This window comes from Onychostoma macrolepis, chromosome 24 (genome assembly GCF_012432095.1).
Source record: "Onychostoma macrolepis isolate SWU-2019 chromosome 24, ASM1243209v1, whole genome shotgun sequence".
Lineage (NCBI taxonomy): Eukaryota > Metazoa > Chordata > Actinopteri > Cypriniformes > Cyprinidae > Onychostoma > Onychostoma macrolepis.
This window is the reverse complement of record NC_081178.1, coordinates 20,948,446-20,971,850: the sequence shown is the minus strand read 5'-3', so window position 1 is coordinate 20,971,850 and position 23,405 is coordinate 20,948,446. Positions and strand designations below refer to the sequence as shown.

The window sequence follows — 23,405 nt, the reverse complement described above, 5'->3', positions numbered from 1 at the left end:
CATCTCTTACCCAGGTAAACAATGCACATACATCCGACCATCTAATGCATGATGCAACCTTCTTCCATTGCTTCATGGCCTAGTTCTGTCATTCACTTGCCCATTGTAGGTACTTTTACCAGTGACCGGCCTCCAGCTATGCAGCCAAATACACAGCAAACTGTGATGCACTGTGTGTTCTAACATCTTTTTAACATAGCCGGCAATATGTTTTTCAGCTCCCCATGTGCATAAGTGAGCCTCAGGGGCCCATGACCCTGACACTGGTTCAGTGATTGTCCTTCCTTGCACTACTTTTGATAAGTACCAGTAAGCACTGCATACTGGGAACACCCCATGACGTTTTGCAGATGCTCTGACCCAGTCATTCAGCCATCACTATTTGATCCTTGTCAAAGTCACAAAATATATTTTCAGTCTTTTCACTTTTTCCAGCTTCACATAAAATTCAAGAACTGACTGTTTACTTGCTGCCAATAAAACCCCCTTGAAAGGTGTGATTGTAACAATATAGCCAATGCTATTCACTTCACCTGTCAGTGGTTTTAATGTTATGGATTATCAGTGTAGGTCAAAAGTTTAAGACCCCCTGCATGGTTTTTCCTTCTAGAGCATCAGTGAGCATTCGAACCTTTTATTTTCTCTTGTGGACTATATGTAAATTCTGTGAAATATCTTATTCAGCTCACTACTAAATAAACAATAACATGCATTTTGCATGATCCCTCTTATTTTGGTAAAATAATTAACATTTTGCAGATTCTGCAAGGGGGGTGTAAACTTTTGATCTCAACTGTATGTAATGTCCAGTTTTTTATATTAACATGTTTTTTTAAGCCCGAGATGCTGGGATAGACTTCATTATACATGGAATGGACAGAAGTATCTAAAACTTGTTTACTAATAATCTGTAATGTCTCCTCAACAGATGAAACATATCTGCTACACCATGATGTCTGTAACAAAAGACACTGAAGAAATCACTGAAATTTTATTTATAAGGAACTATTGCAATATCAGACATTTTTAAAAACAATGAAGAGAGAAAAAAAAAAAAAGAGTTGTCATCACCAAACCAGCAAGCATTTTGTATGATTGAAAAGTATGAGATGTCTTCAGTGGCATGGATGGTCTGTCAAACAAATATTTTCTAAATAGGACAAAAATGAACAGCTGGGCTCTTATACAGCATATAAAATGGCACACAGTAAGTCTGTTTTCCACATCATATCACGTTAGTATTGCGATGTGACTTTACCCAATTCATGCAAAATATATTATATAATATTTCAAACATAATTCAGCATGTCAGTTACAGATATCAGATCTCTGATTTGAGAACACAGTAAACTTGTGTCAAAACGAGTTTTTCATCTGTTATGGTAATATAAATGTCCATTCCTCTTGAAAGAGGAGTTTTGTCATACTTTATATTTCTGTTTCCCTGTCTCACTGATGACGCAGATGTGCTGTGAAGGGGAAGAAATCGCTTACGTGAGTCGAGCAATAAATAAAGCAGAAAATAAAACTGTAGAAATAACGCAGCAAAATGTTTGCTTCTGCTTTCTGTGACAGAAAGATGTTTTCCATCACATTTACAGCTGCAGGAGAGGCTTGTACACATGATGTGTGAGGTTGATTAGAGTTTTCTAGGAAAGATGAATGCTGTGCTGCATGCCAGATTTCATTTGGATGTTCACCAAGTCCCGCTCAACACTCAGTGATGACATTCAAGCTAGAGGTTTAGATGACTATGAGATTCATGTCTTATATAATGTTGTATGATAAGCTTTGAGGTTGGTAGGCCTTTTTATGCAGCTTTAAACCTTTTCCTTTTTTTTACTGGCTATAATTTCAGGTTTTTGGTTGTGCTGTGTTTTGATATATTTGAAACAAATTAAGTCAATGTTGGGCTATTCCAAGGAGTAAAAGTTTAGCCCTGCTGGTAAACGACATAACTACACCATTTGAACCTATTTTACGAGGAGGCGATATTGTACAAATTCATATAATCTGATCATATTGAAATGATTTGTACAAAGGAGTGTCTATTTACACTATTTACCTTGTTGGCAGAGGCTATTTACACTAACTCCACCCACCAACATGTGGTTGGGCTCGACAACATTACAAAAGAGGCCTGCTGAAGAACAATTCTAGTGGTAGGTGTTAAATCACGTAGCAGTGACTTTTTGAGACGATCAACCTGAGTTAAAATCTGTCGTTTGCTAAACTCCTTCTCCCTTTTCACGTCACATCAGACTGGAAAGTCATTTATTTTCAATAAAATGAAGGAAGAAAAAGTGCCTCATGGGTGTTTATTGGTTAGGGCTAAGGGTAGGTGTAGGGATGGCTTTATTGTCCCAAGAAGAGACAGTAAAAATTTAATCATTTTATTAAAAAAGTATTATTTACACTCAATACATTGTTATTGCATACCGTTTTGTAATGTACTACAATACTGAGGTGCAAATATCTGCCAGTTGCACTAAGTAGTATAAATAGCATCTAAATAATATTGCAAAGAAAATGCTATTTTTAAATAGTGTAAATAGAGTCTATCACTATTTGCACTTAGTGTACATAACATCTATTGCTGTTTGCACTTAGTGTAAATAGCATCTATCGCCGCTGCATTTGTACACACACAAAAAAGTAAGCATCAAGTTCTATGCCTTAACCTATAGTGGGGCTTAAGCTGGTGATGCAAAAAAGTATGAAATAAATTATACTAATTCATAGAAATTAGCCATCAATTTTCCAAACTGTTAAATAGTTACGAATTGCTAAGGGAGTATGTTGCATTTTCCTGTGGCTCCAGAAACAAGTGTCATGTTATACCTGTTTAAAGGTCTGTACACACCAACAATAATTATAATGATAAATATAACAATAATTATGTTAGCATCCACACCCATGCACAATATTGTTCTGTTTAATATAAGCGTGCACTGCCATTTTGCCTCCTGCTGCTTTAAGTTCTAACATGTTTTAAAGTCGTGTGGATTCTGATTGCTGTCAATGTTTTTATCATTCATCAGCTGGAAAAAAAAAATAATAATAATAATTTTTAAAATGATTCAATTGATATCATTCCTGTGTTGATATCATTATAGTTGTGATGTGTATCCTCACAGAATTGGAACAATAATTAAAACTTTATAGTTTTCATTGTTGTTAAAGCTATTGTCCTTGGCAAAAATGGGTCTTGATACTTTTATTTTGAAAGTTATTTATGTTCCATCGTTTCTGCTCTCTCCTGTGTTTGAGTTCATTTCCATAGTTATTATTGGTTTCTGATTATGTTCACCTGTGGCTTGTTTAGTTCCTCATTTACCTCTGTAAATATCTAGCCTTGCGGTTCCTCTCAGTTTTCTGGTTATAGTCTTAGTTTTATATAGCTGTTTTGGTTGCTGTTTTCATCTTGGATTATCTTCTTGATTTAAATAAAATACTGCTGTATATAAATCTTCATTTCAGCTAATTCCTTCCTGCAACGTTACAAACAGAGTTCTGGATCAAAAAATCGGGTACTTCCATGATACCATGTCCAAAAAAACAACAACTATACTCTTTGGTTAGTTTTTGTAGGTTTTCAAAATCAAATTATCTCATTATTTTATTTCTAAAATGTCATAGAGTAAAAAAAGTATAAAAAAATAAAAAGAGAGACATGAACTTACATTGAGATCTCTGAAGTACTCGTTGTAGTCCAGAGCGTAACCCACCACAAAACGATTAGGAATGACAAATCCAACATCTGCAGAGAAACATAAATAACCAGATCACACTAATCCCAGTCATGTTCAGATAATCTCTCTGTCCCCTGTGTGATATTGTGATTCATTACAGCCCATTTCTGCAGGCCAGAAGTAGTTTTTGAGCACCCTTTATCACTCACAGTCTGGGAGCTCCACCGCCCCGTGAGGAACCCTCTTCACCAGCAGCCTGAGTGAGGAGACACAGGAACACATTAATATCGCTAACGAAACCCTTAACCTCCATTAGATCTCATTCACAATGATGAAAATGTCACAATCTGCCTCTCTAGATTCGTTCTCAGGCTATGCATCCTCTTACAGTGTTTTAAAGTAATTCCCCCTCTGATCTCACCCTGCAACTTTAACCATTTTGGGCTGGAAAGTCTCGACATGCTGTAGAAGGGCTCTCATGGTCTTTCCTGTGTCCACTATTGCCTGTGAGGAAATGAATACATATACAATTACACTGGAATGGATATATGGTGATACATGAGACAAAAGCTCTGTTCTAATAAGCTGGCTATTTGAATCCTGTCTTCCTGTGGAGTTCTGCAGGTGCAGATTCCATGTGGGTTTGGTCATAAGTGATTACTTGTACTCCACATAAAGAGCAATTTTGCAAGCCATAAAAATATCAATTCTTCACATGAAGCACACAAGAAAAATTCACAATTGACCTCAAAAGAGTTTGACGTTTTGAAGCTAACAATGCATGCATTCTGATAGCTTCATGTCTACAGTGCAGCTATAATATGACGCTTTTTATAACAGAGCTAATTTTTCAGAGTAAGAGAAAATGAGTGTTTAACTTACAAATGAACCACACAGTAAATAAAAGAAGAATGGAAATTGGCACACAACTCATAATGAGAGTTTATAACAATTAACAAAACAGACCCAAACGTTATGGGGGGAAAAAAATCAACAGCACTGTTTGCATTTAATGCAACAGCTCATGTGATAGAGTGAACTACACGGTTGATTTCAGACTGGAAAATGTCTGATATGAAATCAGATCTGAAAGGAAAATACCTTTCTACTCTATTGTTTTCCAGACACAACCCAGACTACCCTGCACATGTGCAGTGGGAATTATTCATAACAACCTCTGTTTGCTTCCCTCTTGTACTTTTATTTCAGCTGGCTTATCAAGTGTGTTTTTATGATTGTTTTCTGTTTTTTTTTTCACCTTAAATATAAATACAGAGTTCTGGCATGAAACTCTAGATGGCGCAGTCCGATAGGTCTGACTCAGTCTGACCTAATGACATCATTATCACATGGCACAGCTGATTGGTTCTCTCCTGTATCGGTAGCCAATGAGCTCTCTGCTTAACATTCAAATATATGACAAGTTGTAGCAGTTTGCAGCGTGCTTCAGAAACCCTCCACCTTCCCCAGCTCCACCTGTATAGATCTGCTACGAGGTTGATTCATGTATGCTATAGGGGGTTATTTCATGTATGTTCATAGCCGTGGGAACTAGGGGTGCTGAGGGTGCTGCATTAATTTTTGTGATAGTTTTGTAATTAATTACATATTAAAATGCGGTTGTATTTTTCTTGCGCGCCTCTCAGCAATTTAATGTGAAATGTTCACGCAATATTACCGTAATTTTAAATTCCGACTTGAAAAAAGCACTCACGTCCTCGTCCTTTTTATGAGTTGTTTTCTGAAGCTTTTTCGGTTCTCAAGACGGCCACCAACAATCACATAAACACAATAGCTCTGTAATTGCGCTCTAGTCAAATGCGCTCAATCCACTGTAGCCTAATGTAATCTATTAACTACACACAGCATAACGTTTTGGGCAAGTACCATGTTATGTCATAAAATATTTTAAAAGACTGAATTTGTACTTAACCTGATCACATGCTTAATAAAAAGACATTTTAAGTTTAATTATAATGCCGCATGTCCACGATTATTCAAACAACAAACAAATTATACAGCGAGCAAAGAACATTACATTTTCAAATAATAGGCTATAATAACTGAATTCATTCTAGCGCAAGTGTGAGCACTCTAAAAAAAAAAAAAGTTCCAGTTATAATAAGTGAAGCTGTCTGCAGTGTATGATGAATGAATCTCTTATTTACATTGTATGTACATCTGCACTGCACTGTTTCTGATGAGAGAATTCACCAAAGTGCGTAATTCAGTCAGTGAGCGCACGCACTGACCAAAACATCATTAAGTAAAATCCCCATGAATAATAGAAATATTAAAGAAAAAAAATTCTTGAACTAAAATCACAAAAGCACAAATATTCGTTCTCATAACTCTGTCTTCATAAATTTGTATGTTTATCTATAAGAGTTTTGGCTGTTTTATATTAGGATTTTGTCTAAAATCCCCCAACATCAAGCCCCGCCCCCAGCACCCCCCAGATAAAATATGTTCCCACAGCTATGTGTATGTTATATTTGCAGCAGCAGTATTTCTTACATGCTCACAGCAGCATGTTGTGGATGTATTGGCAGTAGCAAGTCTCGGTACTTGCTCTGCCGCAGTAGTAGCAGCAGCAGCAGCGTAGCAGATCTATTCCGCCAAGACCAAATACATTAACATTGTCATGTACATTACCATGCCAATCCCTCCGAGAGCTGTCATGACAGAATTACAATTCATCCATGTTGTGATAACATTTAATGAACGTATCTGCATACTTTTTAAACATGCAATAAACACACACACATACACACAATCTTACCTCCACAATCAAGACATTCTGTATGGCAGGAGAGAGAGAGAGAGAGAGAGAGAGAGAGAGAGAGAGAATGTGTCAGAATTTAGAGAATGCAAAACATTTTCAACAACATCCAAAAAAGAATCCGGATATCATCTGAAAAAAATGACATAGACTTCAGTTACATTCAATGATTAATATAATGCCACATTAACAGTTTAATTTAGACTTATTTTGGGTAATGTATTCATATTTTAACCCCTTTTTCATATCATAAGAACTTCATGGGTCATGTATTTTCTACACAGATACACAGACTATTGATTGGTGCATATAGATATAATCAATATGGCTCCATATCATACACAGAGGCAGATTTGTAATAACTAATCAATTTATAATATATATATATATATTTTTTTTTTCTTTTAGCAGTCCATGATGTCATGATTGTGCTACAACATGTGTTCTGCAGAGGATATCTGGAACAGAAACCTTTTTTTTTTTTTTCTGGTCATTTTATGATTACCATTTTACAGCAAATATCGGATCTTAAGATCCAGTCCACTTCAGATTCTTATCTCTTTGTAGTAATATTGTGAAATAGCATTACAATTTAACACTTATGTATATTGTAAATGTAATACATTTATTCCTGTGATCATCGCTCCAGAATCTTCAGTGTCACATGATCCGTCAGAAATCATTCTAATATGCTGATTTACTGCTAATGAAACACTTATTATTATCAATGTTCAAAACAGCTGTGGTGCTTAATGTTGTTAAGGAAACTGTGATACTTTTCTAGTCCTGGTAGTTCAGAAATGTATCAGCTTTACAAGGTCTCAGAACTTCTCTGAAGGGACACAATGATTGTTGTTGAAAAAAAATCATCCTTAGAAGCTGTATGCACTTTCTCACTAAACACACTAACCCATTTAACAGTCTGCTGTTAGAACAAACCCTGATCCAAGATCCATACAGTTACGCAATCAATTCAGCAGACCCCCTGATACAGTGTAATCATGAAAATCAAACACAAACTGCTACAGGGAAAATTATTACACAACTAGTTTCAATGTTCTAGGTTGGTTGTGTGTGTGTGTGTTTGTTCTGGAATTTTATACACATGACTTGTTGGAACAGATTAAGGCTGGCTTCACGCATTGTACTGAGAGCGAGTGTACTATTAACACAAAACAATTTAATTTCTTTGCATTTACAGGGAAGTTGAATGGAATCTTAATAGCATGACTAGGTTTTTCATTTTTTATGAATGGTTTTGCTTCCAGGATGTTTGCTTATAGCTGTTAACCAGCTGGATAACTAGGAAATTTCTATGTGGTTAATAGGATGTTGCTCTACAGTTATTTAGTGTACTCAGTTTTTTAGTTGCTAGGGCATTCTGGGTAGTGAGATGTTGCTTGGTGATATGGATATTAGAGTGTTCTAATTGTTTTTTTACTGGCCCAAGTCAAAAGGGCCCAGCTCTAAGTCTCTCTGATATTTTAAGGGGCTTTTGCTCTGGGTAGTTAAGGGAACTCAATTACAGGAACTAGCCACCAGCGCAGTTCCCTGGGTACAAATTTTGGTTGCATTTGCACCACCAGTAGGAACTCTCAATTGACGTAAGCAGGGCAATAGCAATGTCATTTAGGTGTGGCATTCAACAAAATGGAGGATGGAGGACGGAGAAGTGCCTGGACTTCGTTATCAGTCCATCTATTATTAATTTCTGATTGTAAGGTTTTATATTGAAATTATGATTTTATGATTTCGAACAATTTGCCAAACAATGAAGTACCTTTACATTTAAGAAAAGACCTGAGGCAATCCGAGCAGCTTTCTATTTGAAAGCAGGAGTTTGCAAAATATGGTCTGAAATTAGATTGCAATTCAGTTCACTAATACACTGAATAGTTTGCAGTGGTTTCTTACACTGCAAGACACTCTGTGTAAACTACAAAGATGACAGTTTGGAACATTTTTGCATAATACAGAGTTTTAAGCACAGACTGTAAAAAAAAAAAAACGATGGACGACGCATCTCCATTTCCTTCCACTATAGAAAAGTGAAGCCAAAACATCCCAGTATGACAGCTGTCATCTTGGATGGTGTCATTTGGAGCCAGAGTTTGTTCAGTAGTTGTTCATTTGGAGCCAGAGTCTGTTCAGTAGTTGTTCATTTGGAGCCCAAAAATTGTTCAGTAGTGATTCATTTGGAGCCCGATTCTATTCAGTAGTTGTTCATTTGGAGCCTGAGTATGTGCAATAGTGATTCATTTGGAGCCTGAGTATGTGCAGTAGTTGTTCATTTGGAGCCAGATTCTGTGCAATAGTGATTCATTCGGAGCCTGAGTATGTGCAGTAGTTGTTCATTTGGAGCCTGAGTATGTGCAGTAGTTGTTCATTTGGAGCCAGATTCTGTGCAATAGTGATTCATTCGGAGCCCGAGTCTATTCAGTAGTTGTTCATTTGGAGCCTGAGTATGTGCAATAGTGATTCATTTGGAGCCTGAGTATGTGCAGTAGTTGTTCATTTGGAGCCAGATTCTGTGCAATAGTGATTCATTCGAGCCTGAGTATGTGCAGTAGTTGTTCATTTGGAGCCTGAGTATGTGCAGTAGTTGTTCATTTGGAGCCAGATTCTGTGCAATAGTGATTCATTCGGAGCCCGAGTCTATTCAGTAGTTGTTCATTTGGAGCCAGATTCTGTGCAATAGTGATTCATTTGGAGCCTGAGTCTGTGCAGTAGTTGTTCATTTGGAGCCTGAGTATGTGCAATAGTGATTCATTTGGAGCCTGAGTCTGTGCAGTAGTTGTTCATTTGGAGCCAGATTCTGTGCAATAGTGATTCATTCGGAGCCTGAGTATGTGCAGTAGTTGTTCATTTGGAGCCTGAGTATGTGCAATAGTGATTCATTCGAGCCTGAGTCTGTGCAGTAGTTGTTCATTTGGAGCCAGATTCTGTGCAATAGTGATTCATTTGGAGCCTGAGTATGTGCAGTAGTTGTTCATTTGGAGCCTGAGTATGTGCAATAGTGATTCATTTGGAGCCTGAGTATGTGCAGTAGTGATTCATTTGGAGCCAGATTCTGTGCAATAGTGATTCATTTGGAGCCTGAGTCTGTGCAGTAGTTGTTCATTTGGAGCCCGAGTATGTTCAGTAGTTGTTCATTTGGAGCCAGATTCTGTTCAATAGTGATTCATTCGGAGCCTGAGTCTGTGCAGTAGTTGTTCATTTGGAGCCTGAGTATGTGCAATAGTGATTCATTTGGAGCCTGAGTATGTGCAGTAGTTGTTCATTTGGAGCCAGATTCTGTGCAATAGTGATTCATTTGGAGCCTGAGTATGTGCAGTAGTTGTTCATTTGGAGCCTGAGTATGTGCAATAGTGATTCATTCGAGCCTGAGTCTGTGCAGTAGTTGTTCATTTGGAGCCAGATTCTGTGCAATAGTGATTCATTTGGAGCCTGAGTATGTGCAGTAGTTGTTCATTTGGAGCCAGATTCTGTGCAATAGTGATTCATTCGGAGCCTGAGTATGTGCAGTAGTTGTTCATTTGGAGCCTGAGTATGTGCAATAGTGATTCATTCGGAGCCTGAGTCTGTGCAGTAGTTGTTCATTTGGAGCCAGATTCTGTGCAATAGTGATTCATTTGGAGCCTGAGTATGTGCAGTAGTTGTTCATTTGGAGCCTGAGTATGTGCAATAGTGATTCATTTGGAGCCTGAGTATGTGCAGTAGTTGTTCATTTGGAGCCAGATTCTGTGCAATAGTGATTCATTCGGAGCCTGAGTATGTGCAGTAGTTGTTCATTTGGAGCCTGAGTATGTGCAGTAGTTGTTCATTTGGAGCCAGATTCTGTGCAATAGTGATTCATTCGAGCCCGAGTCTATTCAGTAGTTGTTCATTTGGAGCCTGAGTATGTGCAATAGTGATTCATTTGGAGCCTGAGTATGTGCAGTAGTTGTTCATTTGGAGCCAGATTCTGTGCAATAGTGATTCATTCGAGCCTGAGTATGTGCAGTAGTTGTTCATTTGGAGCCTGAGTATGTGCAGTAGTTGTTCATTTGGAGCCAGATTCTGTGCAATAGTGATTCATTCGGAGCCCGAGTCTATTCAGTAGTTGTTCATTTGGAGCCAGATTCTGTGCAATAGTGATTCATTGGAGCCTGAGTCTGTGCAGTAGTTGTTCATTTGGAGCCTGAGTATGTGCAATAGTGATTCATTTGGAGCCTGAGTATGTGCAGTAGTTGTTCATTTGGAGCCAGATTCTGTGCAATAGTGATTCATTCGAGCCTGAGTATGTGCAGTAGTTGTTCATTTGGAGCCTGAGTATGTGCAATAGTGATTCATTTGGAGCCTGAGTCTGTGCAGTAGTTGTTCATTTGGAGCCAGATTCTGTGCAATAGTGATTCATTTGGAGCCTGAGTCTGTGCAGTAGTTGTTCATTTGGAGCCTGAGTATGTGCAGTAGTTGATTCATTTGGAGCCTGAGTATGTGCAGTAGTTGTTCATTTGGAGCCAGATTCTGTGCAATAGTGATTCATTCGGAGCCTGAGTCTGTGCAGTAGTGATTCATTTGGAGCCTGAGTATGTGCAGTAGTTGTTCATTTGGAGCCAGATTCTGTTCAATAGTGATTCATTCGAGCCTGAGTCTGTGCAGTAGTTGTTCATTTGGAGCCTGAGTATGTGCAATAGTGATTCATTTGGAGCCTGAGTCTGTGCAGTAGTTGTTCATTTGGAGCCAGATTCTGTGCAATAGTGATTCATTTGGAGCCTGAGTATGTGCAGTAGTTGTTCATTTGGAGCCTGAGTATGTGCAATAGTGATTCATTTGGAGCCTGAGTCTGTGCAGTAGTTGTTCATTTGGAGCCAGATTCTGTGCAATAGTGATTCATTTGGAGCCTGAGTATGTGCAGTAGTTGTTCATTTGGAGCCAGATTCTGTGCAATAGTGATTCATTCGGAGCCTGAGTATGTGCAGTAGTGATTCATTCGAGCCTGAGTATGTGCAATAGTGATTCATTCGGAGCCTGAGTCTGTGCAGTAGTTGATTCATTTGGAGCCAGATTCTGTGCAATAGTGATTCATTTGGAGCCTGAGTATGTGCAGTAGTTGTTCATTTGGAGCCTGAGTATGTGCAATAGTGATTCATTTGGAGCCTGAGTATGTGCAGTAGTTGTTCATTTGGAGCCAGATTCTGTGCAATAGTGATTCATTCGGAGCCTAAGTCTGTGCAGTAGTTGTTCATTTGGAGCCTGAGTATGTTCAGTAGTTGTTCATTTGGAGCCAGATTCTGTGCAATAGTGATTCATTCGGAGCCTGAGTCTGTGCAGTAGTTGTTCATTTGGAGCCTGAGTATGTGCAATAGTGATTCATTTGGAGCCTGAGTATGTGCAGTAGTTGTTCATTTGGAGCCAGATTCTGTGCAATAGTGATTCATTCGGAGCCTGAGTATGTGCAGTAGTTGTTCATTTGGAGCCTGAGTATGTGCAATAGTGATTCATTTGGAGCCTGAGTCTGTGCAGTAGTTGTTCATTTGGAGCCAGATTCTGTGCAATAGTGATTCATTCGAGCCTGAGTATGTGCAGTAGTTGTTCATTTGGAGCCTGAGTATGTGCAATAGTGATTCATTTGGAGCCTGAGTATGTGCAGTAGTTGTTCATTTGGAGCCAGATTCTGTGCAATAGTGATTCATTCAGAGCCTGAGTCTGTGCAGTAGTTGTTCATTTGGAGCCCGAGTATGTTCAGTAGTTGTTCATTTGGAGCCAGAGTCTGTGCAGTAGTTGTTCATTTGGAGCCAGATTCTGTGCAATAGTGATTCATTCGAGCCTGAGTCTGTGCAGTAGTTGTTCATTTGGAGCCTGAGTCTGTGCAGTAGTTGTTCATTTGGAGCCAGATTCTGTGCAATAGTGATTCATTTGGAGCCTGAGTATGTGCAGTAGTTGTTCATTTGGAGCCTGAGTATGTGCAATAGTGATTCATTTGGAGCCTGAGTATGTGCAGTAGTTGTTCATTTGGAGCCAGATTCTGTGCAATAGTGATTCATTCGGAGCCTGAGTCTGTGCAGTAGTTGTTCATTTGGAGCCCGAGTATGTTCAGTAGTTGTTCATTTGGAGCCTGAGTATGTGCAGTAGTTGTTCATTTGGAGCCAGATTCTGTGCAATAGTGATTCATTCGGAGCCTGAGTCTGTGCAGTAGTTGTTCATTTGGAGCCCGAGTATGTTCAGTAGTTGTTCATTTGGAGCCTGAGTATGTTCAGTAGTTGTTCATTTGGAGCCCGAGTCTGTGCAGTAGTGGTTAATTTGGAGCCTGAGTATGTGCAGTAGTTGTTCATTTGGAGCCCAAAAATGTGCAGTAGTGATTCATTTGAACAGAACTTGTTTTTTAGTTGTTTTCGTGAACAGGGATAATTTTGACAATGCTGTCGTCTGTATATAAAACTTTTCAAAAATGCAAAGGAAGAACTTTTCGTACATTTTTAGTACAGTTCTTGTTATGTAAAAGTAGCTACCCTAAGAAAAATACACCAACTCTGTTCAAAAAGCCACAATCTGATTTGAGGTATCATTTATGTTTGTATCGGTGGTACGTTTAATAGGGTTTTTTTCAAATCACTATTCATAAATACTGCATGAGCAATAGCGCCTTAATCACTGATAATAAAGCTAATTTTAATGCTTTCTTATTACAAAAACAAACAAACAAACAAAAAAAACTGGTACAATACCTTCCCTTTCAGCATGGAGAGGTCATCTGGTCCAATAATGTGCATATCTTCAGTGGACTGGTCATTCTGTAAAACACACAGTGCGGAAAACACAGAGATGGACGTTAAAAGGCCCCTGCTGTGGCCCTGTCAACACATATGATCTTACAGTCTCTATAGACATGAGCACCGCGGACACAGTCGACTGTTATACGCCTGACAGAAGCTGCTTTTGTCTGATGAGACAATTGGGTTGCGTCCTCCGCTCAGGGTCAAGTTGATCTTCTGTGAAGGGATAAAGTGGCTCTTCTGTGCTTGAGATGAACGTTCTGGGTCGGTTGTGTTCAGACAGGAAGGAAAGCCACTGGCTGATGGACTGGAGGCTCCTCAGGGGCCCATGAGTAAAACGCCTGACTTTGAAGACCCACCCAGCCATGACAGAACAATTTGACCTTTACTCTATCCTCAGAGTGGTTTCTCTTTGTGCATTTCAGTTGTAGACACTTATGTTGATAATATGTACTAAAAGACAAGTTTGATTACTATAGTGGTGTTATTTGGATTTAAAGACAGACACACACACACACACACACACACACACACAAAACAGGGCATGTCTTTGGACTAAATTGTGCAAACAGTGCCATCTGCCATCAGTCATTTTTTAACCTTTTTAATTTTTTACATTTTTAATTTATTAATATTGTTTATTAGTGGTATTTTCTGTTTTTGCCTTTTCTATTAGTGTGTGGTGCTTTTTTTTTCTTTCAATTCTGATTTTAATGTTAAAATTGTACTAATTTTGTTGTGTGTTTTGTCATTTTTATTAGTTTTTAATTAGTTTAAATGCTTTTATTCATTTGTACTTTAGTTTCAGTTGTAGTTATTTTAGTGGGCTACATCAAGGTAAACTGCATGAATATATATATATATATATATATATATATATATATATATATATATATATATATATGTACATATATATTCTTATATTGGTAACAGAGCATTCATCCATTTTCTGAAAATTTCAATTTGTGTGAATATTAGCTCACAGTACTCATTTTTACATTTATTTTGTTAATCCAATTATGTGTGAAAAATTTTGGCAGTTCGATCAAATAATAAATCAAAAAGACAATGTTACCTTGTCTGATGTTGATGTACTGACTTATTCCTCACATGCTGTAATGAATGAATGAATGAATGAATGAATGAATAGATGAATGAAGAATTCATCCAAGCTCTATAGGCCTTCTGTAGATTTTGGCAAATGTAGAAATGTAGAACATTGTATATCATCCAGGAATTTTGGCCATTTTCATTTGGGCAATGTCCATACTGTGCACAATATACATATTGCATACAGCAGAAATAGTACAGTAGCATAGAAATATAGCACATGCACATACTTTTCTGAATAACATGCATGCAGCTATAGAGTGCCATCTGCTGATCACAGACAATGATGGCCACTTTAACTCTGAACATTTATTTTCCAGTTTGGTCATTTCTGGGATTAAAAATAAATAAATAAATAATCATAATATAATCACTTTTTAAAAGTTCATTTTTTTATCTGAACTGAACTATCTGAACACTTTTAGTACAGATGTGCTGTAGATAAACACTAAGAAACATGACTCTGCTATCAAACATAAATCGTTTGGGCCATTATGCTTATGATTTCTGTGTTTCCTCACCAGATAGCTCTTGAAGCGGATGAACTCTACTCTGGTGGTCAGTCTTCTGTTGGCGCTGCAGCTCTGAGCTTTAACTGACTCCACCAGGTCAGAACAGAACTTGTATCCTCCCTTCAGAACACACAGAACCATCAGATCATGATGTCCGATGTCTTCAAGGATGTCTCTGGCCAGACACTCAATCCTACAAATCACATTAGGTCACAATGTCACAAACTGTGTGTGTGTGTGGAGGTCATGTGATTTCATAAATTAGATTTAAGGGTCACATGAAGCTAATAGGGCGAGTTGTAAATCAACCCAAATTTCTTTGGAATGTGATTGCTAGCACAAGACTAAACAATGATTCCAATGAATAGTTCAGAATATAAACTTTATATTGCTTTTTTTTCAGTTTAAAAGAAAGCAGAAATATTTAATGGCATTTAGCAATATTGTTTATGCTTTTCACCTACCTGTTCATAATGACTCCATGAGGGATGTACACACACTCCAGATCACCCCGGTAATGCTCAGGACAATTAAACAGCTCCAAACTGTAACCTGCCCAGCCGTCTTTAATCTAAACCAACAACCAAAGACAGAATCGAAAATTACACAGTTCGTAGTAGGGTTTAGTGTAAGTAAGGTCAAAATGCAAAAAGAAAATCACTAAGCAAGGATGCAAAATGAACAAGCTGTTTGCTGCAATAGTAATGAACAAAATCCAGCATGTTAGGCATATTTACCACAACGCCTGGTTCTTTTCTCTGGTCAGCTGCCATGTCAGTGCTCATATGTGAGCGTGAATTAAACTGATACTTACTGAGAGAGGAGCAGATGTTTGTGCACCCACCCATTTTACATAAATAAACAGAGTGGGAGGTGTTTAGAATGTTTTCATGAAATACTTTCCTTTTAACACACATAGGCAAAGTTTTGTTACAAATATTTGTATGGCTCTAGAAATTGTTTGTTGTTTTCACATGAGTCACATTAGGTGTTTAACAGAAGTCATGCTGCTCATTACTGGAGAACAGATACTTCAGCAACAGAATCTCATTCATGATAGACTCGTTCTTGCTTTGACTTTTCTGAAATACTCTGAATTTGAATACAAAGATACAGTAATCTAATAATGCTTGTCTTGACAAGGGTATAACATTACATGGTAATAAAATGACTAGTAATCAACACCAATGCATATTTCCTGATAATCACAATATTCAAAAAGAGAGGGAGAGAGAGAAAGAAAAAAGTAGGTTCTTTTACACTTCTGATGAAATCTTTGTCAGATTTTATTTATTAATTAATTCATTCATGATCAAATAAATGCAGCCTTGGTGATAAATGTTCTGATGAAACGTTAAGACATTATTATTTTTTTTTATAATATTCACTGATGAATCGTGAACAAGACGAGAAACATACAATATTAAGAAAATAAATGTGGTTCATTTTGATTTCATGTTGAGTTTAAATGGATGAAATCGCTCAGAGACTAGTGAGTTGATCTAAAGAGATCTTTATTGTACTCAGACGTATTGTTGTAAAGCCTTTCAAAATATTTTTGAACTACCAATAAGAGAGGACAAGCAAAGACACTGGCAGTTTTGCCCATTTCAAACGTTGCTCTTGGATATTTGCTGAATTGAGGGCGACTAGCTAACATCATGCTCAGTTATTAGCAATGTAGATGGTTTTGTGTCGCTCAATCAGCTCAATATCTTTCTCCAGCTGCTTCATTTCCTGCTCCAGACGCTCCTTCCTGTATTTTTTTGGAGCTGTGTCTGTGACAACAGAGAGTCCCTGGTACTGGTGATGAAGCTCGTCCCAGTTCTTCTTCAGAGCCTGCCAAAGTCAAGTCATCAGACATTTCTTGTAATATAAAAAAATATTGTATAATATTTGTGTATGGGGAGTGTTAATTCAGCAAGAATGCATTAAATTGTTCGAAATGGATGTAAAAACACTGGTGTTACAAAATATTTATTTATTTTCTTTCTTTCTCTATTTCTTTTAATGCTACTTTCATATTAGAATGATTTCTGAAGCATCATGTGACTCTGAAGACTACTGAAAATTCAGATTTTATCTGTTTTATCTATCAAGAACAAATGACATTTTAAAATATATTAAAACTGAACATTTCACAATATTACAGTTTTAACTGTATTTTTGTTCAGATAAATGCAACATTTGTGAGTATAAAAGACTTATTTAAAAAAAAAACTATTATTATCATTATTATTACCAAAGTGTGTTTTACAAGAAAATGCTGTTTCAGTCCTTCTATATTTCATGTTTCATTTAACGTCTTACTTGCCAATTATTGGATACTGTTTGGGAAGTTGGCTAGCAACTTCTGAGTGAAAATTGTTTCTACAAGTTTAATTCAGTGTATATAAGTTCCTTTATACAATCATTTACATTATAATTATTATTTTTTTAAATCCTAATTTTTAAAAAAAGGTCATGTCCATTTATTTACATTTATTCATATAACATTATTCATACATTTATCTAAAGGAACAACTACAAAGACAAGCAATTTCTCATCAGGAGATTAATGCTGCAAGATCTGCAATGACAAGCTCTAGAGAACACAGATTCTAAACAATTAGAAATTGTTTCAATCAGAATTTATTTGCATTTGATTACCTGCAGGATATTGCGGCGTTCTTCGCCTGAAAGCTGTTTCATGGCCCCTTCTCTCATTCGCTCCTTGATATAGCTGTCATATTGTTCTTGTGCTTTCTTCACTTCCTCTCTGCGCTGGAGCAGGTACTCTGGAGTTTGGCCAAAGTCCTGAAAACATGCATAAAAAATTGGCCTATTTTTGTTCTATTCAATATGTACCGTGAACAGTATGCTTTGTATTCATGGAATACAAAAGCATCTGAAACATGAAGCTCAACATCCCATCTCTCCTCTCACCTTCTTCTTTATGTATTTGGGGATGAGACCAGAGTTCTCCAACAGTTGTTTGTCTCCCTTCTTGGTATAAGCATAGACAGGTTGCGGTTTCTTCGGGACCGTCATGATGTTCTCCACAGCGTTGGTCTTAATAAAGTTCTTGTTGCTGTGGAGACCCATGAGCGGCTTGTCTGTTCTGGCAGGTATCGGTGGTTTACTATGTAGCTCATCATTTTCATATTTAAATAGTTTCTCTGAAAGTACAAATAAATGATCCAAGCAAAATTAGGATAAGTACAGTAAATAGCTTCAGTGCTCTCAACACCTCTGCACATGAAATTGGCATGTATGATTGCAATGAAAATATATTTATCTGTATTTAAAAAGGTCAATATATTAATTCTCAGAATGTCTCAAACACCAAATGCAGGACATGTACTCTCAGGGAGTTTGGGCTCCTTGGAGTGTTTCAGTAGATATTTCTGTGGCGACGGCACATCCACTTTTGCTGGTCCCATAGTTTTACTGGGGGCTTTGTTCACCTCTTTTTCCAGCTGCACCTGCTCTCTGAACTTTGACATGTACCTGAAAATGAATATAATATAATATAATGATCCACTTTATGGGAATTAAAGCAAGTTAAAAGCATTCTGGTACAAATACTTCACAATTTAAACATATCAATTTAAATATATAATTTTCACATTATTCTAATTATGAGAACTGATGAGAAAAATCATGTTTTCTCACGTTTCAAAGTGAGAAAATAGTTACAATGAAAAAAAAAAGGAGAAAGATCGTGATCTTAAAGCAGTTTGGAACTGTACCTGGGTGCTTTCACGGCTTTCTCTTCCTCTCTGGGAATAAGGTTATAGATGCTCTCTGGAGGATAAATTGTGTCGCTCATGATGGCTGATACAGACAAAAATGACAGGAAAACAAGAGAAAACGTCCCGCTGTTTGCAGACAGTAGTGTGGTTTTTTTTTTTTTTTTTAACGTAATGGCCGATGGAATCGGTGTTGTTGAACAACTGTCTCTATGGCAACCACTACCAAGCAACATTAAACACTTTTCCTCTTGTTTTCTTTTCTTCCGGGTTAGTCAAAGGTTTCATGATTTTACTTAAGTTTTAATTTTAGTTTGAATGGCTAACTTTAAACAAAAACACCATATTCCACACATGCAATGCTACATTGCATTTATTTCATTCATATTATTTGAAGGTGACCGTATTGGCCAATGAGAGCCGTTTACTGCTCAGGAAACGGAAACGGAAATTGTCCTTTCGCTGTTGCCGTACTGACGCGGTGTGTTGTTTACATGGCATGACATGAGCGCATGTGAAAGTGAGGTTACTAGTCAGATAAACGCTGTGTTTTAGGTAAACCTTTCTTTTGAAACTCTACAATAGTTTGCCAAATATTTGTGTACATCTATTCAGAAAATCCTCCCAGAGAACATTAACGTTCAAACCTGATGTTCTGCAGATAGACAGACTGTTAGATAGCCAGAATTGTACAATATTGGAAATATTTTTCTTTTCATTTTAAGGTAAATGGCATTTTTGAATATATATTCTAATCGTATAATTGACAGAAGCTAAATTAATCATTTTATTCAAAATTCAATTATTTACATGACTGGTGAACACTGGCATTAATTTACATTTCAGTTTTAAATGGACAAAACTAGCACTTGGTAAATGCTCATGGAAAAAAATAAAATAAAAATCCATTCATCTAGTTTATAAATGCATATTTCTTATTGCAAATGATTCATCAATGCGTATGTTTCCCACACCTCAGAATTCAATGAGTGGAATCAAGTCCCTGCCCTACAGTTTATTTCAATAATTTGTTACACTCTAAAGTAGCCCACATCACAATGTGGAAGAAAAAAACCTGTTGATACTTCAATGTCCTGTCCTAAATTTCACATTTCAAGCAGTATTGCCAACTGCTTTCAATTGAAAGTAGCTAAAACAGGTAGCTAAATGTCACTAGATAACATCATAATGGCAAATTCACTGATCTATATAAAGATGAATATAGATCAGTGGGCAAGATGAGAACTTAGATAAGGTTTGTCCAATAAGCTGCTATATTTGTCTCTAAACTTTTGAAAAACGTCTCAAAAGGGGTGGGGAAGTCACTAAATCTAGCTACAAAATTGCTAAATTGGCAACACTGATTTCAAGTGCATTTGCGAAGGTGTAGGCTCACAATGGCCATCGCATGCACATGCCAGTTAAGACCGCAGGACAGAGGTCCCCAACCCTGCTCCTGGAGATCTACCCTTGTGCAGACTAGTTCCAACCCTGCTCCAACATACCTGTCTATAATTACCAAGTAATCCTAAGGACCTTGATAAGCTGGTTCAGGTGTGTTTGATTGGGGTTGGAGTCTTCTGTTGCAGGGTGTCCCATTTGTTATTTTAGGTTTGAGAAGGGTGCTCTCGAGTGGCCCCTTTTATGGCTTCAATGCACACTTTTGTGGAGCTTCACAGCCTACCCAACATTCAAAACCACGAATATGTAGAATTGGAGGAAGACTGTGAGGGCTTAATGTGCTATTTGGGGGAAGGGCCTAAGTGTTTATTAAAACAAATTTGTCATACTATATAGATTAAATCAACAGAATACAGAAATAGATTTATACATTTTGTTCTTTTGCAAATGCTCTAGAATCTTACTTTTAGATTTACCGACATGTTTTTAATTCTGTCACATATTTCTGCTTCCCAGACCATATGATCTTTTTTCCAAGATGATCCTTGCAACTTTCGGCCAGCTGTTGGCTAAAGTGAGAAAGATGAGGACACGCATGCTATGTTTTCAGTTTGATTCTTCATACTTCACTACAGCACAGCTATCAAATCAAATCTCTAAACCTCATGAGAGAAACATTCTCCTGATGGGTCCTCCTGGAGCAGGGAAAACCTGTGTTGGACGGATTGTGGGACAGAGACTAGGGATGCCTGTTATTGATATAGATGACGATGTTCTCGAAAGCACATGGGGAATGAGTGTGGCAGACAAGCTATCTGAGATCGGTGGAGATGGTTTCATTGAAGAAGAAGGTAAAGCGGTGTGTAACTTCACTGCTACAGGAAGTGTTATCTCACTAACCGGCTCCAATCCACTGCATCTAGATGCCATGCAGCATTTGAAGCGCTCTGGACTGGTCTTGTATCTGGATGTGGACACAGAAGATATCATGCAGAGACTCTCTCGAATGAAGGTGAATAGGATTGTGGGTCAGGATGCTGGTGTTTCTATGAGAGAGATATTACAGTACAGGAAACAGTTTTATGAGAAGTGGCTGGATGCGCGAGTCCTTTGTGGGACAGGAGACTCCATGGAGGATGTGGCTGATAAAGTCCTGAGGACTCTGGGTAGATATGAGGATTCAGAATCAGAGATGTTCATTTCAACAAGGAGCCACATGTCAAGGGACCCCAAGTTCTTCAGTGATGTTGTCATAGAGGGTCTTGCACCAAATGGAGGGCTTTATGTACCAAAGAAAGGATTCCCCAAACTGGAGCCTTCTGAATGGTTGAGAATATCCAGCATGCCATATGCAATGAGAGCTGTGGCGATACTGGAAAACTGTATCCATCCTATGGATGTGTCCCCTGTAGAATTGCGCACAATGGTGCATCGCGCTTATGGCCAGAACTTCGCCAATCAATCGGTTGTACCTCTAAAGCACCTCACTGATCATCAGTACATTCTAGAACTCTTTCACGGCCCCACTGCTTCTTTTAAAGACCTAGCACTGCAGTTAATGCCTCAGCTGTTCGCTCACTGCCTTCCACAGATGTGCAACTACCTGATTCTAGTGGCCACGTCTGGAGATACAGGAAGCGCGGTGCTAAATGGTTTCCGGAATCTTAAAGACCGTGACCGTGGGAGGATTGGCGTGCTTGTATACTTCCCTGAGAAAGGAGTGAGTGAGATTCAGAAGCTACAAATGACAGGAATTCAAGAGGGCAATTCCAAGTCTATTAGTGTCCTGTCTGACTTTGACTTCTGCCAAAGGAGCATTAAACAAATGTTTGGGGACTCAAGCTTGATTGGCCATTTAGCTGTGGAATATGCCACGGTTCTCAGCACCGCAAACTCGATAAACTGGGCTCGACTGCTTCCTCAGGTGGTCTATCACTGCTCAGCATACTTGGACCTGCTTAGAAATCGCACGTTGATGTTTGGAGACCCCATTGATGTGTGCATCCCTACTGGAAACTTTGGCAACGCCATGTCAGCCCTGTACGCCAAACAAATGGGAATCCCAATACGGAAGGTGATCTGTGCGTCCAATCATAACTGTGTCATATCCGACTTCATCGCTAGTGGGGAGTATGATCTCCGCAACAGGAAACTGCTGGTTTCAAACTCTCCTGCCATTGATATCCTGAAATCCTCTAACTTTGAGAGGTTCATCCATCACGCATCCGGCGGGGATGGGAGTTTGGTCAGAGATCTGTTTTTGAATCTAGAAAGAGATCGTTTTTTTAAAGTATCAGAGACTTTACATCAGAAGATAAATCTGGAAGTTCAAGCTGGTTGGTGCTCAGAAGATGACTGTTTGAGGGCCATACATGAGGTGCACGCAACAACAGGCTACATAATGGACACTCACACAGCGGTTGGTAAAGTAGTCGCCGATCGTATACATGACAAAACCTGCCCGCTTGTGATATGCTCCACTGCACACCATGGGAAGTTTGCTCCGGCTGTTTTAAAAGCCCTTCAGTGTCAAAATATCCCACAAGACCCTGTTGAGCAATTGGATAAACTCTGCACCATTGGAGGTCGAGAGCAGATGCATGAAGCTCTGATGAAGTGCATGAGAGACAGTGGAGATCATCCACATGTAGTATGTGAAGCTGACTTTAGCAAGCTTGTAGATGAAGTAGAAACTATGATACAAGACTCATTTCTGAGAGTGCGGTGACCTAAAATACCTGCTAATGTCCAGTAGATGGCGACGTCTGTCAATAAACCCCAAACATTATGGCTCATGAATCGCATTTTGTCAGTTTGAACACAAGGTGGCAGTAATGTAATGGGATATATGGGACATTTTAATTTCACTTTTTCCCAGTCTCTCAAGTGTTTTATCACAAAAAACAGCCTACAGTTACAAAGTGAAATATTACTTATTCTTTCAAATATTATAAAAAAATATAAAAATGTATTGATCATTACTCTTATGTAGTATTGCTATTGTTGCTAAGTATGGCTTATTTAAAGGTTTAAATACAAATGAAGTTTTTCCCTCTTAAAGGCACAGTTCATATTTGAGTAATAATTCTGTCATCATTTACTCACCTTCATGCTATTCAAACGTGTATGACATTTCCTATGTCAAACACAAATTTTGAGCTATCTGTTTTTTTCTTCAATAAAATGGAGGTCAATGGTAACCAAAACTGTTTGCTTAACATTCTTCACAATATCTTCTTTTATGTTGCATTAAAGAAAGTACACCATAAAGGTTTAAAATGACATGAGTAAATGATAGAATTGTCTTTTCTTTTATATGATATGTACACTGAAGAAGCTGACAGATACAGTGATGAATCGAGCACAGGCAAAAATGTAGATATGCTGATTGGGCTTTATTTAAACCAATTATGACCTTTCCC

General features: G+C 37.9%; 3 protein-coding genes across 7 annotated transcripts; 1 reads left to right on the top strand and 2 right to left on the bottom strand.

Moving 5' to 3' along the window:
* Positions 1-1,012: 1,012 nt before the first annotated feature.
* prtfdc1a (phosphoribosyl transferase domain containing 1a) lies at positions 1,013-15,983 on the bottom strand. Of its 2 annotated transcripts, none has more exons than XM_058765863.1 (9): positions 15,589-15,983; positions 15,316-15,422; positions 14,861-15,044; positions 13,182-13,247; positions 6,475-6,492; positions 4,114-4,196; positions 3,902-3,948; positions 3,684-3,760; positions 1,013-3,491 (listed from the first exon to the last, which is right to left on the bottom strand). In XM_058765863.1, the coding sequence occupies exons 1-9, from the start codon at positions 15,766-15,768 to the stop codon at positions 3,477-3,479; spliced, it is 777 nt and encodes a 258-aa protein (XP_058621846.1). In that variant the 5' UTR covers positions 15,769-15,983; the 3' UTR covers positions 1,013-3,476. The 2 variants fall into 2 exon arrangements, with proteins under 2 accessions (XP_058621846.1, XP_058621845.1); XM_058765862.1 differs by having other exon boundaries at positions 1,013-1,469.
* Positions 15,984-16,119: 136 nt separating this feature from the next.
* On the bottom strand, positions 16,120-18,957 carry enkur (enkurin, TRPC channel interacting protein). 2 transcript variants are annotated; one of them, XM_058765860.1, is made up of 5 exons: positions 18,583-18,957; positions 18,177-18,340; positions 17,777-18,009; positions 17,501-17,647; positions 16,120-16,690 (listed from the first exon to the last, which is right to left on the bottom strand). In XM_058765860.1, the coding sequence occupies exons 1-5, from the start codon at positions 18,816-18,818 to the stop codon at positions 16,517-16,519; spliced, it is 954 nt and encodes a 317-aa protein (XP_058621843.1). In that variant the 5' UTR covers positions 18,819-18,957; the 3' UTR covers positions 16,120-16,516. The 2 variants fall into 2 exon arrangements, with proteins under 2 accessions (XP_058621843.1, XP_058621844.1); XM_058765861.1 differs by having other exon boundaries at positions 18,195-18,340; positions 18,583-18,952.
* A 95-nt stretch (positions 18,958-19,052) lies between these two features.
* Positions 19,053-23,367, top strand: LOC131533518 (threonine synthase-like 1). Of its 3 annotated transcripts, none has more exons than XM_058765858.1 (2): positions 19,053-19,137; positions 20,500-23,367. In XM_058765858.1, the coding sequence occupies exon 2, from the start codon at positions 20,522-20,524 to the stop codon at positions 22,709-22,711; it is 2,190 nt and encodes a 729-aa protein (XP_058621841.1). In that variant the 5' UTR covers positions 19,053-19,137; positions 20,500-20,521; the 3' UTR covers positions 22,712-23,367. The 3 variants fall into 3 exon arrangements, with proteins under 3 accessions (XP_058621841.1, XP_058621842.1, XP_058621840.1); XM_058765859.1 differs by having other exon boundaries at positions 19,068-19,307; XM_058765857.1 differs by lacking the exon at positions 19,053-19,137 and adding an exon at positions 20,158-20,308.
* The last annotated feature ends 38 nt before the right edge of the window (positions 23,368-23,405 follow it).

What these genes read in the sequence shown, in the direction of transcription:
- prtfdc1a (XM_058765862.1), bottom strand. Translation starts at nt 15,768, where the DNA reads ATGTGTGTTAAAAGGAAAGTATTTCATGAAAACATTCTAAACACCTCC. An exon ending in GAAAAGAACCAGGCGTTGTG is followed by an intron (nt 15,423 to 15,588) that starts GTAAATATGCCT and finishes TTGTTGGTTTAG; the next exon opens with ATTAAAGACGGCTGGGCAGG. An exon ending in TCCGCTTCAAGAGCTATCTG is followed by an intron (nt 13,248 to 14,860) that starts GTGAGGAAACAC and finishes TGTGTTTTACAG; the next exon opens with AATGACCAGTCCACTGAAGA.
- enkur (XM_058765860.1), bottom strand. Translation starts at nt 18,818, where the DNA reads ATGTTGCTTGGTAGTGGTTGCCATAGAGACAGTTGTTCAACAACACCG. An exon ending in CCAAATACATAAAGAAGAAG is followed by an intron (nt 17,648 to 17,776) that starts GTGAGAGGAGAG and finishes GCATGTTTTCAG; the next exon opens with GACTTTGGCCAAACTCCAGA. An exon ending in AACGCCGCAATATCCTGCAG is followed by an intron (nt 16,691 to 17,500) that starts GTAATCAAATGC and finishes TGACTTTGGCAG; the next exon opens with GCTCTGAAGAAGAACTGGGA.
- LOC131533518 (XM_058765858.1), top strand. Translation starts at nt 20,522, where the DNA reads ATGATCCTTGCAACTTTCGGCCAGCTGTTGGCTAAAGTGAGAAAGATG.